The sequence below is a fragment of the Stegastes partitus genome, unplaced genomic scaffold, assembly GCF_000690725.1.
Source record: "Stegastes partitus isolate 25-593 unplaced genomic scaffold, Stegastes_partitus-1.0.2 Scaffold576, whole genome shotgun sequence".
NCBI classification, from domain to species: domain Eukaryota; kingdom Metazoa; phylum Chordata; class Actinopteri; family Pomacentridae; genus Stegastes; species Stegastes partitus.
The window spans coordinates 331,166-345,414 of NW_007578307.1; the positions used below are offsets into that span (position 1 = coordinate 331,166).

Below are 14,249 nucleotides of genomic sequence, written 5' to 3' on the forward strand. Positions count from 1 at the left end.
AACCCCTGAAAGGTCGAGGTAATACAGTGCAGCGTGCATCACTTCACAGGTCGAGCTGCACGTGTCCTATTCGCACATCCTGCAGCCAATCAGCAGGCCCCTCTTCAGCGCGGGAGGTCGGCCGCGATGCCACGCCCACGCTGCCTCAGAGGGAGAGGATGTGAGGAGAAGCTTCTTGTCGTCTCTTCTCAGAACAGGGGGAATAACTAATGTAGTCTTGAGAGGAGAAAAAAGAAAGCGCTTGGCTCGCTGTGGTGTGGGCGACGTTCATTTGAATACCATTGATTTTGTCCTCATCGCAAACTCCCCGCGGGACTAATTCCGCGAGACCTAATTGATCAGATCCCTCTTTATCGCAAATTCAACAAGACAAGCAGAGACTAGCGGCGAGGTGTAGCTCACGAGCCCCCGGACAGAACAAAACAGACCTAACGGGAGACTTCAGACTCCGCCGGAGCCTTTTTAAAGTCGAGCTGATTGAGACATCAGCAGAGAAACAAGGAGGCGCCGGCTGCTCCGACTCTGATGCACCAGAGGAGCTGTCATCTCTGACCTTCGCATCCTTTATTTCTGCTGCTTGTGTGCTTGGAGACAATCCTGCTAATTGGTTTTGTTTAAAAAGGATTCGTTGTGTAACTTCAGGAATCATTCAGACATTAAAGAGATGGAGGTGACTGGTGTGCTGCATCTTCTCTAATTACGAGGAAGTCATGTTGCAGCACCGTGTGGACCCAGACCGAGCTACCTCAGCGGCCTGTCCGTTCAGACGGGCCTGTCCGTGTCACGCTTTAATATCTCACATGTCCACGACTTTCTCTTTTTCCAGAAGCTACTTTATTAAATGTAAAACGAAGGCTTGTGATTGATGCTCCTGTCCGACCGCCAGGCTCCACGTTCGGCAGAGGATTCAGACGTGAGCGCAGACGGCAGCGCGAGGAGCTGATCCGGGATGAGAAAGCAGCTGATCTGTTTTTGATCGCCGCGTAATAATAATAATAATAATCTGGGAGAGATTGGGCCCGGGCTCAGTCGCATCGCTTTCTGTTGACATGATTACGGGAGGATTTAGAACTCATAATGGGCCCTCGCACATCCCGGCTCGGCGCTGAATTCTCAACGTAAACAAAAACAGGCGAGTGGGCGAGGTGGAAAACACACTTGATCTTTGGAGCAAATTAAATCTTGTGTTTGAATTTCATTTTTAGCGTGTCGGAGCTGGATGGAGGGAGGAGGGAGGAGGAGGGAAGTGTTTGATTTGAAGCCGCCGCTCGGAGCCAGACTTGAAGGTGCTCATAAATACTGAACATGGGAGCAGTGAGAGAGCCGCACACCCCCGTCTGACACGACGCCGAAAACTCACAGCTGTGTTTCTATGGGAACGTACAGGAAAGCGATGGAAAACGTGAGCGTTAGGTCAAAGTCTTATTAGTCCAACAACACCGACACGTGTCCATTCTTTACATTCTGACTGAAAACTGGACGTGAAGCAGACAGAAGTTTCCTGGTTCCTTTGCTGAGATGGATCCGTCTGCAACCACATTCACACCTACGGACAATTTACAATCACCAATTAACCTCAGCATGTTTTTGGACTGTGGGAGGAAGACGGAGAACCCGGAGAGAACCCACGCTGCACGGGGAGAACATGGAAAGATCCCGGGTGTCCTCACCGGGATGCGAACCGGCGACCTTCTAGCTGTGAGGCGCTAACGGTGCTAACCACTGAGCCACCTGCAGCCATAAACTCAACATTTTAAGGTTTATTTGAATTTTGAATTTGAAAATGTCACCTTGGGATCGAGCTTGACTGTTGTTACAAATAACTGTTATTAAAAACAAAATAGCCTTTTTTTTTTTTTTACCCTTTATTTTCAATATAGTTAAACTGGGCAACCAAAAAAACCCCAAAATACTTGTAAACATGTGACTTTAACAGGAAGTCATGATTCAGTGGCGACTCAAACCCTGCAGCTGTGATGTATGGTTATCTGCTGCAGATGGACTGGGTTCAACCACAGATAAGAAATGTTTTATTATAAAAATAAAACCTGAGGAGGGCTGCGGAGCCTCGGTTTGCTCTCTGAGTGCTCTCTAGGTTTATTTCACTCTTCCTCATCCGGTCCGTTCAGCCGGCGCCGCTCACGGCTCACCGCACAGCCCATCACGGTGCGAGCTGACGGCAGAAAACAGCGACCGCTCAGTGGACGGAAAAATAATAAAGCCGCACACATGATGGTGGGAACAGTTTAAGGTATATTACACCACTAAAATCAGCGACGGAGTTCAATTCCCCGCCTCCATGAAAGTTTATGGCCCGTGACTGGAAGCCGTGCTAACAAAATGAAATGTTAATCCTCGTTCTGATTGTAACAGAATATACAGCGACAGCCTGCCTGAGACGAACCAGGAGGAAGCCCAGGGAGGAGAACCTGAGTGATGAAAAGAGAGCTGATGTGACACGCTGCAGATATTCAATAACTTCACTTCCTTTATTGTTGAGAAATAGTCGGAATGACATGTATGGTGACAGCTGAGGAGTCTTAAATCAAAAGAGGAGCAGGAGACAAATGTAGAGTCTGTTATTCAGCTGCTGGGGTTAGATCACAACAGAGAGGATCACCTGCTGGAGTCAGGTGGTCGCAAAACCTTTTATATGGAACGTCTGAAGGTTTATGAGTAACTAACGCTGCCGGAGTCGATCTGTTAGCTTCTTTTCTGGGACTAAATGCTAAGTTTGGTGCTATTATGAGCTTCTACCTCAGTACAGTACAGTTTAGATAAAGGGGACGGTAGTTCTGTTAAGATAAGGTTTTGTTTTTTCCATTAGTAATCCACCATACAGCAAAGGGTTTATTCAATCTGCAGTTCTGTGACATTAAAGCTGTTCAGAAATGCTTCATCTCCACCCTCTTCCAGATCGTGTCCAGTCCACAGCCCGTGCAGTAGTCGACCCTCTGGCTTCACGGAGGCCTGTGCAGCCACAGAACTGCTGTTTTAAAAATTCCAAGATCTGCACCGAGAACGAATCAATTGTTCCTCGGATCTAACTCAGCTGAGCTCCTATAACGAGGTCTTGAGATCCCCGGCTCCATCTGAGACCTTGGCACTCGATATGCCGTGACTTCAGCAGCTGGTCTTCAAATCAAAATGTTATTTTTTTAGTTCGGGCTGCAGCATACAAGGTGAACTGAAACTCATGTAAAACCTTCAAAAGTAGCTTTAAGCTCCAAGTCTCCTCACCGGATCTGAGTTTCATTGATGCTTGTGCAGTGTTGCAGTCGTACCTTTGGTGGGCCTATGAGGAGTGAGTTTTATCCATTATTATTACACTTTATTCTGACGTCCAACTATTGTTATGGGAGTAGCTGCTAACCAGGGCGTTCTAGACCAGATGAGATATATAATCCCTCCACTTACACTGGGACATCCCAGCTGCCTAGAAGACCTCCAAAGGTTCCCCCGAGATGCCTGAACTACCTCAGCTCTGTTCGATGTCAAGGAGCAGCAACTCTCCTCCAAACTTCCTCCTCTTCACCGGACTTCCAAGGCTGAGCTCAGCCAACCTGTTTCGTTAACAAATTTTGATTCTTGTATCCATGATATCCAGAGGTTATGACCATCGGTGAGGGATGGAACAAAGATCGACTGGTACGAAAATCCACTACTGTGTATGGAAATATGGATTCTGTTGGATAATTTTAGTGAGAACAAGTATTTGGATCACGAGCAGATTCACAGCACACATGTTGATATTTTCTGTATTTTCTTAAATGGAAAAAAATGTAGTTCGATGTTTCCCTGAAGGTGTTTAAATCAAAGAGTTCTCAAATGGTGCAAAGTATCTGAAACAAGCCGTCCGAACCGACCAGTTCTCCTCAACAACCAGCTGTACGTTCTGGAGGAACGGCCGGTGGAGCAACAGCTAGCTCAAAGCCGCCGCCAGACTTTCACTCTTCATAAACTCCAATCACCACCTTGATCTGGAACATGGTCGCTAAGAAGCTGATTCCCTCACAGTTGTCTTGTCATCCACTGAATCCACAGAAGTCCACCGTTCCCTCGTACCTCCCGCCCGGAGCATCAAAGCATCACCTAGTCGCCGGATTTGCGGGGATCCGGCTGGCAGCCGCCTCGTCTGTTGACCGTGTTGACTACAAAGCAGCTGTTCAAAGCTGACTCAGGATTTCACGGCTTAAATTTTTCTCAGCGACCGCCGCTCGCCACTCACTCTTAAATCTATCCCAGCCTCAGAGTTGTTTTTTTTTTTTTTTTGAGGCCTTCCCCGGGCGAGGAGGCAAATGGACTGGGACGGTGTGACATCCACTTTCGGATGGCATTGACCACTGGCTGAGGAAGGTGGAGGACACGGCGCTATTTCCATCTCAGTCTATCAGCGGAAACGAGGCTGGCATTGAACCGTTCAGCTCTCTGAAGATGGAGAGAGGCGCAAGGGAAGGGAAAAAAAATAATAGAGGATAGAAGCAAAGTGGGAGACAAAGATGGAGAGTGTGTTTGTGTGAGAGACAGAGAAACGGCGAGCTGAGGGGAGACGGTGATAAGTTGACGTGGGGGAAGTGAGATGTGACAGGCTGAGAGAAAGAGATGCTCAATCAGTGCTGTCAGGTTGTTCCTCGCAATCAGAGGCCGCCGTTGGAGACTGCAGGCAGCGCTATTGACGTCGGGCTGCCTCGCTAATGACAGCTCGGCGTCCATGTTTTCAGCAGCGCCTCCTATAAAATCAATGAAGTTACTGTGCGCGCCGCTACGATTATTTTGCACGTGGTAAGAGATAGTTTTGCGAGAATGAGAAATAATTTTTAAACGGCATAACTTGATTAAACAGCACATAAAACAGCAGCTCCTTTCCTGCAGCCGGTGTGTCGTTGTTGTTGTTGTTGCTCATCAATCTGCTGAACACACGCCGCTTGTCAAAAAGAAATAACAGCAGCCTGAAGCTTCGTCTGCTGGAGGTGACAAACACGGAGAATTAAAACAGCCCGAACACATCAGGTTGTGACTGACAGGTCTGTTCCTTGTGCTTCGCAGCCGTGGACACCACCAAGGACCCGTGCCAGAATGTGAAGTGCAGCCGCCATAAGGTGTGCGTCGCTCAGGGCTACCAGAGGGCCATGTGTGTCAATCGCAAGAAACTGGAGCAAAGGTAGGAGGAGCGTCGCTGCTAAAATCAGAGGGGAGGCTTGTTTTGTGTTAAGGGGATGTGTGATCAGTCATGTTGAGCAATTAGGGAACTCATTTAGAGGCAAAAAGGCGTCATACATGCAGCAACTAAGTTCAAATGAGCAGTGATTTTCAAAGTAAAAGCACCTCATTCAAGATATACAGCCGTCCTTGTCCGCGGCCACACGTGCGATTGAAACATCTCATCAGACACAGAATTAAGAGCCGCTAGTTCATTATAACACTTAATGTTAAGGGTATATGAGTTATGATTAATGAATGCCTAACGAATACATGACTCATGATCTAATGCATGATGTATCGTGAAGTCCCGTGACTCGGCGTTAATTAATAATGGAGCCACTATCACTTAGTTTAATGACTTAAAACTACACGGATCATCAGTTTGTGAGCTCATACATATATGTAGTTAGAAATGAATTAGCTCGGGGCTTTTGAAAATCCTCTTCAAACGCGAAACAGCACCACATTCTCATCTATGTATGCATGTATGCGCACCAGATACAGAGTTAAGCTAAAAAAAAAAGACCTTCATCAGCTTCTTCACTGAGTTTTAAATGTGCCCCAAATCAAATGCATTCCTGACCAAACCTCTACAAACTTTTTTTGGGCAAATTGAGATCTGAACTGTTTCACATCGACTGAAAACGGAGAAAAAAAATCGCTCAAGTTGAGGCTTCTAGTGGAGACTTTCTGACAGCTGTATTATCTCACACTTTGGCAAAAGACTGCGAGTATCAACAAAGCCGATGCCAGAATGGCTGCAAATCATCATCACTGTTCAAGCGAATAAAATCCACTAATTAGACAAACATAGCTGATGCAGCTTAAGAATGGCTGCTGCAGAAACACAACATACATGACAAGCTGCTGGAACAACATCTGATCACACACACACAACCCAGCTTCAGTCCCTGTGTTGTGTTCGCTGTCACCCTGTTGTCGTTACTGTATTGTCGTTTACAGATGTGGGCAGCTGTTTCCAGCAAAACAAAAAAAAAAGCAGCAGCTCTGTTTACTGCACTAATTGCCCAACAGCACAAACAGACTGTTAGCGACGAGATGTTGAGCACAGTCGAGCATTTAGCAGCTAAAAAGGCAGCGATTTCCCTCAGGAGGTGGCGGAGATCAAAAACACAGAGAAAGATGAGCGATTATTGTTCTGATGTTTATTTGGTGGCCAGAAATACAACTCATAATACAGACTAATGCTGCAGCGATGTGTTTAAAGTCTGGGTTTCAGGAGGCAGGTGCACCAGATGACTGGACACTAAGCACGATGTGTATACGAATAATTTACAGACTACTGAGTGCACCTGAATATAAGCCGCACCCACTGACTTCCATCCATCCATCATCTCTACACCTTAATCCTCACCAGGGTCACGGGGGGCTGGAGTCTAATAATTTTGGCTTCTCACAATTAAATGAACACAAAAAAAACAGCACATGTAGATAAAACCACTCATCAGCATTCAGAAACCTGACACTGGAAATTCATTTTTGGTCACTCGCCTGTCTGAGTTGGTGAGTGTGGAGACTAGAGGCTTCTGTGTGCACAGCTAGCATCTACTGTAGGCTGCATGGGAGCTGCTTAGGCAACATCTGTTAGCTATGATGCACTTTTTGGGTGTGGTTTCATTCATTTTTTGCCTCGAGGAGATGCTCTGAATTCATGTGAAGAGGAACCTTATTTCGAAACTTACCCTGATACCGATTTGTGCATTAACAGGAATGTAGCGTAGCATGGACGTGAAAGCAGGGTTTGTTTCATTTATGCATGAAAGTCATTCAGTTTGGTCATAACTGTGCAGCTTGATTTGAATTAAGTGCATGGAAATGTTTCAGCAGCAGAAAGAAGGCAGCTGTTGCCACCACACGAAGCAACGTGACTCATTTTTTGACCGTTTAATTCAGCCAGAGCCACATCTGAACGCCATCCGAAGCAAAAAAAATTAAAAATTTCAGATGCCCTTGCTCGTGTTGCACCGTGTCAGGAAGGCTACAGATGATTCACACATTTTTCATATTTTAAAAAGGACATTTGTCACCTCGATCATTTCGGAATAACAAATTATTTCCAGATGGAGGAACTTAATTCATCTGTTTCTCTTCATGTTAAAATATTACCAGTATTTAGCTGTGTGCTGCTGATTTAAATGAGTGCACGACGCTAACAGAGTGCCTGTTTTTGGTCGTCCTTTCTGTAGCCGGAAAATTTCCATACAGCCAATTAACTTTGCACAGTTACGGCCAAAATGATTTTCTTGCTCAATATTGCGATCACGATTTAGTACAAACTGTGTCATAAACTGGTCACTTCATTGATACACGTGGGTAGATTTGTTTGGCATTTGTCTTTAAACAAAACACACACTGACAAAAAGACAAAGAGACAAAAAAGTGCTCAGTATTTATCGATATGACAGCCAGGAAGTAAAAAGATCAGATCAAATAAATATGATCAGGATAAGTAAAAAAAATAACAAATTAAAAAACTGAGGAGTCCATGTTTTGCCAAAATCCTGCTAATGCACAAATCTGCATCTAAATAAGATTTATAAAAGTTTCTCCTGAAACATTTTTGGCTAAAATCGAGCCGCTCTAATTCACAATCAGAGACCGACTCTACATTTATAACTATCTGTAGTGCAGCAGCAGCAAGAGCAGAGAAAAGTCGTATTATTAGCCGACGTCATGCTGTAAAGTTTGCAGGAATTAGCTCCCATAAGGCTCCAAGAAAGGCTGGATGTCTCCTCACTGTATAAAACTGGCTGCGTTTAAATGCTCATAAGTTCGACGTGGTCTCGCTGTAAGTGGCTGAAACTCGGGCAGCAGGTGAGTGGGTGACGGGGTGAATACGATCCGGATGCTCCTCATCGGCGACGTGGTCTTAAAAACAAGTCATTTTTTAAAGAGCTTCTGACCCACTGAGATGCAGAAATCAATCAACATTTTGAAAAGGAAGGAAACGTCTGTTTTGTTGTGCGTCACTAAGCAACCATCTCCAAGCACTGGAAGGCCAGGACGCCATGTCCTCAACGAGACTTCACCCAACTTCTCATGTCAATAATAAAAAATAAAAAAAACGTCACATTGATCAGTGGACGCAGAGGTGGAGGGAGCGGATGCTGTAACCATGGCAACCAAAGTATATATATATATAAAAAATCTTTGATATTTCATCACCGTGTTTCATGTTCTGATTCCTTCACAAAGACTTTTTGTTCTCTCAACTTTTCTGTAGTAAACCTTTGCAGAGAAGCGTTTATCTGTTCCCTCGCCCATTCATTCCACTCTGACTGAAAAACAAATGAGCAGGGTTGCAGGGCTGAAAAGAATTAATGGAGTGAATTATTACTACCTGCAAAGTCTATCTGCGGCGACAGGCATTTATCTTTTTCAATAAAGTGCTTCATTTACAGAGTCACTCCAGAGATGAGAGAGACTGTGTCGAATAATGGGTAATAAGCACAAACGCCACCACGCTAAACCGTGCCGCCGTCATTAAGCAGCTGCCTCAGAAGTCGCACGGCGGAGCCTCGCGCTCGCCGAACACCAAGTCAATCAACGCGCCGGGAGGGGGGGGAGGAAGGAAAGCAACCACGGGGGAGTCTTCATGAGGAGCGAATTCAAATATTAACGGATGCGACTTTGTTCTAATCAGAAATGTCTCGTTATGTTTCTGCAGGATGTGTTAAATGATTTGTTATTAAAAAACCAAAACCAGCTGATTAGAGGAAGTGTTGTGGCTCTGTTTGATCTCACCGGGAGGGTCACTCAAATTACCAAACAGACCTCCTCACTTTAAAATCTCAGGACATGCAGACGAGCGTTAGCCGGGAGCTGCCTCTGAGGTCCGCGGGATGGAATCTGGTGCTCACAGCTTTCAAAAAAAAACATTCATCCTGAACACGTCTCTCCCAAACAGCGTCCTCGTAGCAGTCATTTAACAAGATTTAGTTTAGAGGTGCGTCCTGGTCACGTGGCCGGCTGGCAGCGTGTTCACTGGTCACAGCCGAAGCACTTCGGTTGAAATATCTCATCATTTACTCAATGGATTGGCACGAAATTCACATTCAGATCATTCTGGAGCCACCATGAGGAGGATTTTTCAGTTTTCAGTGAAATGCAACAGCAGCTGTTAGAAGTTTCCATTAAGTTTGCTGCACGAATTGGTATAATTGAGCTGAAGCTGCTTATCAAACACCACCATCAGGCCGACGGGTAGTTTGCAAAATATTTGGGTTATGACTGAAAGCCTCCAAAACTAATGACATTTTCAGACAGATGGTGGATGTCAGTGACTCCTGTAGTTGTCCATGGGATGGAGGCCGCCGTACCGCTGCATTGCCGTATCGCCGTCAGGGTGGAACAGAAGATATGGGAAGCAGAACAATGCACCAGCCACCTCGCAGCCTGCTAGCCAGCGAACCAGCTTTTCTGCCCATCATTCTGCTCTAATTAACTGATTAAATGTTTGACCGTACACACATGATGTCGATGGGGTTGTATTTACATATTAAAGTCAATCCAGTATTCTGATGTTGACTAAATTCAAGTTAATGAAACTGGCTTGATGACGTGTTTTACTTCACCCTGAGCTCAGGATTTAAAGTCCCACCTCTATTCTGACCCGTTTGGACCATTTCACAGTAGACGTCAGCTGTTGTGCTATTCTTATAATTTTATCCCAAACATTATTTTTTAGAGTGTATAAATCACTGCAGTGAGCATCACAACCAGCTCCCATCAGCCGAGGCAGAACACAGCGTAGTACGGAGGTGATTGTCTGGAAACTACCCTCATTCTAACCTTTCCTTTATTGCCCCTCTTGCCTCCAGAGTGAAGCAGTCGGGGCAGCTGGAGGCCCACGACGGCAGCTGCAAGCCGTGTCCTGTGGCCGCCTCCTCACCTGTGTGCGGCTCTGATGGACACAACTACGCCTCAGGGGTAAAAGCAAACCTTCTCTTCTTCAAAGCACTTCTTACTTATTCCCCCCTGTTCTTTTTTTTTTTGCTTTATTACCGACTTCTCTCAGAATCCCTGAAACCAAACGGAAAGCTGCCGTGTCACCGTTTTAAATAACGAGAGGATCCCAGTCAAGAGCTGTTTCCTGCCGTGCTGACATGTACGTGGGCGCGGCGGGGCAGCACAGTTCATCACTGCTCGCGGGAGGACAAGTGCAAAGGCCCGACGCCGCCGTATGATTAATGGCTGACGCTGGTTTGAGCGGCGTCACCGTAGACCGGCCACTGCCAGGATTCTTTATTGATTTATGTATAGTTTTTAATTTTGACCTTGCATGAGAGCGCAGCGGAAAATGACAGCTCATTCCTGCCGCCGTTCTCTAAGTGCAGTGTCTCATCTGAATGAGCAATCTCTTTCTCCTGCGGTCACCCCCATAAATATTTTAACTGCATCCGTGCCTCTTTCTCTCCCTCTCTGTCTGTCGCTCTCCTTCCAGTGTAAGTTGGAGCAGCAGGCCTGCCTCACAGGCAAAGACCTCAGTGTCATGTGTGCCGGGTTCTGCCCCTGTGCCACGACTCCTGGTACCGCCACAAACTCCGACACCAAGCGAGGCAAGTGCCTTTCATACGCCTCCGTCTCCATGTCCTCGTGGGGATTCACCTTCCTCTGTCTGCATCATCGCTTTCATGAGTCAAGCTTTCAAGAGAAGAAAGTTATGATGCACTGGTGGCCAAACACAGCAATAAAAATAAAAAATATTGTAAGAAAAAAAACAAAAAAAAAACTGTGAAAATCTGGCAGCAAAGGTGGCAGAAAATACATGAATAAATGGTGAGGTACTGTAACGTGTTAAACTGTGGAACTAACAGCGAATACCTGTAAAATAAAATAAAATAAAATAAAAAGTTAATAATACTAATAATACTTTTACCCGTGATTTCAATAGATGTTATCTATAGTTTTAAAAAAAACAGGGAATATTTGTAAAATAACAGAAATAATATTTTACAATTTGTAAGTCCTGAATATAGATAATTTTTATCTCAAATAACATGTACAAATAACAATATATATATATATATATATATATATATATATTATAGTCAAACATTTAAAAAATTACCATTTAAAAAAATGTAAATTTTTGATGTGGACATCATTTAATGTATTTGAAAAATAATAAAAAAGTAAGTCATGCATGTTTTCAGTGATTTTGCAAAATATTGTTTTTATTAAAGAAAACAATGAAATTTGAGGAAGGAATTTTTTTTAAAAATCATTTTTAAAATCCTGAATTTAGATTTTTTTCAAATAATGACACATATCTGTAATGAATATATAATTATTTTTTGTATTTTTTATTTTAAATATTGCAAAACAAAAAATACTGTAATTTTATGGTTAAACATAAAAAAATTATTTTTTTTGAAAACATATTTTAGATCATTTACAGATTAGTTTGTTTGTTTTGTCTTACAGGAAACATGTAAATTAATATTTTTTTCTCTAGTTTTATGAGTTATTAACTGCAATTTGTCTAAACTGGGAAAATCTGCAAATTAACATTAAATGCGTTTTTAAAAATACACTTAAACCCAGTTATTATAAAGGTCTATTTTTTAGTGTATCGAAAGGTTAAGACTCCAGTTTTCTCACAGAACTAATCAACCCGATGCTTGCTCAACATTCGGGATCAATACCCGCCAATTTCAAAGATTACTGTTCGCCAAATACCCCCCATGTGGCTGAAGCGGTCTTTCAATCATGCACTAATTAATTATTTAGAGTGTACACTTTCTGTCATTGCAGCCAAACAGTATTGATCGTCCAGACTTCTCGGACACGTGAAAACGCCGATTGATCAAACGGATGAAATGCCGCTTGTGTTTTTCATCTGCAGCCTGGAATAAGTGCTTAGCCTGAAACTGTAAAAGGATTTCTGTTGGATAGCAGCAATTTGCTGCCACCCAGTTAATTGAAAAATAATGTTTTCTTTGATTAGCAAATCGCGCACTTAAATAAATCACAGCATGAAAACACAACAACAGAGATCAAGCGTTGAGGGAAACCTGCGCCTCTCGCTCACATCATTCAGAGCAACGTAAAGCTGTTCTGGGCTCGTGTCTGCCTGTAGGGAAAGTGAGTCAGGTTGCTGTCGAGCGTCTGCCAGCCTTCTGAATAGCACGATTCCCTTATTTGTTCCTTCAGAGAGCTGCACCGGCCAGGACCTGGCAGACCTGGGCGACCGCCTGAGAGACTGGTTCCAGCTCCTTCATGGCAACGCGAAGCAGAACAACTCTGGCAAACCTGGAGCTGGCACCGCTTCAGGTGAGGAAGCTCACAAAGCAGCTTCAGCATGTTTGTTCTCCGCAGCCTCCAAACGTACACCTCAATAGCAAAGAGACGTAGAGAGAAACTAACGCCGTTGTCGCCGACAGTGCTGGACAAGAGCCTGGTGGCCAGCTGCAAGGACTCCATCGGGTGGATGTTCTCCAGGCTGGACACCAACAGCGACTTGTATCTGGACCAGGCCGAGCTGGCCGCCATCAATCTGGACAAGTACGAGGTCTGCATCCGACCCTTCTTCAACTCCTGCGACAGCTACAAGGACGGGAAGGTGTCCACGGCGGAGTGGTGCCTCTGCTTCTGGAGAGAAAGTGAGTGAGCAAGAAGAGAGCCGAGTCTATTCTGAGTGGTGAAGCAGAAGCTACGTCAGGGTTCAGTGGTGACTGTTCACAGGCTGGTTCTGAGCGAAGTGGGTTAACTAGTGGGTCATCTGTGAAAACGAACGAACTCTGAGTGACGTATCAGGCAGTCGGTGGAGCTTAGAGATGACGTAATGATTCCTTAAAGGGATGTTTCTGGAACATTTGGGGAAATATTTGTGCAGGTGAAGTCAGGAGGTGGTCAGCTTGGTATAAAATACACCTGGCAGTAGTTCTAAAGCTGAGAGACAGTCATGTTTAACTCATCCTAAAGCCACAAGCTGTCACTTTTAGGCTTCTACTTCTTTATGGTTCAACAAATGAGAGACGTTGTGCTAATTAATCTAATCTACACCCTGAAATCAGCTCCTTAAGTAGAAAATCATCCTGAATCCTTCCTCCATCCCTCCTATGCCAGTCTGGCCGTCTCGCTCTGGTCACAGCTGAGTTCTGTCGCTCCACTTGGCCACAGAAAACAGTCCTCACCTGATTTAGCCGCTAACCAAACCCCCCGAAGCCACTTCTTCAGCTTGGCGGCGTCCTTTACTGCTGATTTCCTGGTGCTGCCGCTGTGACAGGAACCAACAAGTTCAACTTAGGACGAAGGCTTTAACGACGTGTCCAGGATAAGTTTGTGAATCTATTCTCTGAGAAAGACGCTGACGTGTTGCAGCAGTTTTCTTTGAGGATTTTATTGCTTTTCTTTAGAAGTTATCGGCTGTACGCTCTCTTGTACTTTATTGGCTTTTATTATGTGTTCATATGTTATTCTGACCAAACATCAGCTGAGAAAATACTTTTTTCAGCTGCGTAGAAGCTGAATGCTGCACAGCGACTGTCAGAGAAATATCAGGAGAGATGATCCTGGAATTAATGTAAAACAAAAAACCGATGCGGTGAAATTCATTCATGTGCGGCCATGTTCCTGACATTTAATGTGAACTTATCATGTTGTAAAATACCAAATGATGGAGAGCCTCTACGGATGCTGCCTCACCTAATCTCACGTTCTAGCTGTACAACATCTGCACCGTTTGACCTTTTATTTCTGGAAGTAACCTCATTTGCACACTGATTATCTCATTGATTGAGCATTTAACCTGCCTGCGACAGATTACACCGACTGCCTAATCAATTTTTGATCAGCAGACGCTGATATTTAGAAACTGCTGCACACTAAGCCGTTAGGTTGTGACGGCTTTTCACACCACGGCGCATTTGTAGAAATATAATTTAATCCTAAGCTGCTGTTGTGGGAGTCTTTTTTTTGATTTGTGGCTTGACAGTAAAGTCAAAGAGATCTGACAGTGAATTCTGTGCCAACTGAACCTCGCTTACAGCTGCTTCTGATTCACAATCAAGATAAATAGATTT

The 14,249-nt window shown here is 44.4% G+C and overlaps 1 protein-coding gene across 1 annotated transcript in view; it reads left to right on the forward strand.

Annotated features, from left to right (window-relative positions):
• Positions 1–14,249, forward strand: part of LOC103362472 (SPARC (osteonectin), cwcv and kazal like domains proteoglycan 2) — a 58,364-nt gene that overhangs the window by 37,819 nt on the left and 6,296 nt on the right. The window contains exons 4-8 of the mRNA XM_008288832.1: positions 5,047–5,161; positions 10,044–10,152; positions 10,667–10,781; positions 12,379–12,498; positions 12,609–12,827. Coding sequence (XP_008287054.1) covers positions 5,047–5,161; positions 10,044–10,152; positions 10,667–10,781; positions 12,379–12,498; positions 12,609–12,827 — 678 coding nt within the window. The remainder of the gene's footprint in view (positions 1–5,046; positions 5,162–10,043; positions 10,153–10,666; positions 10,782–12,378; positions 12,499–12,608; positions 12,828–14,249) is intronic.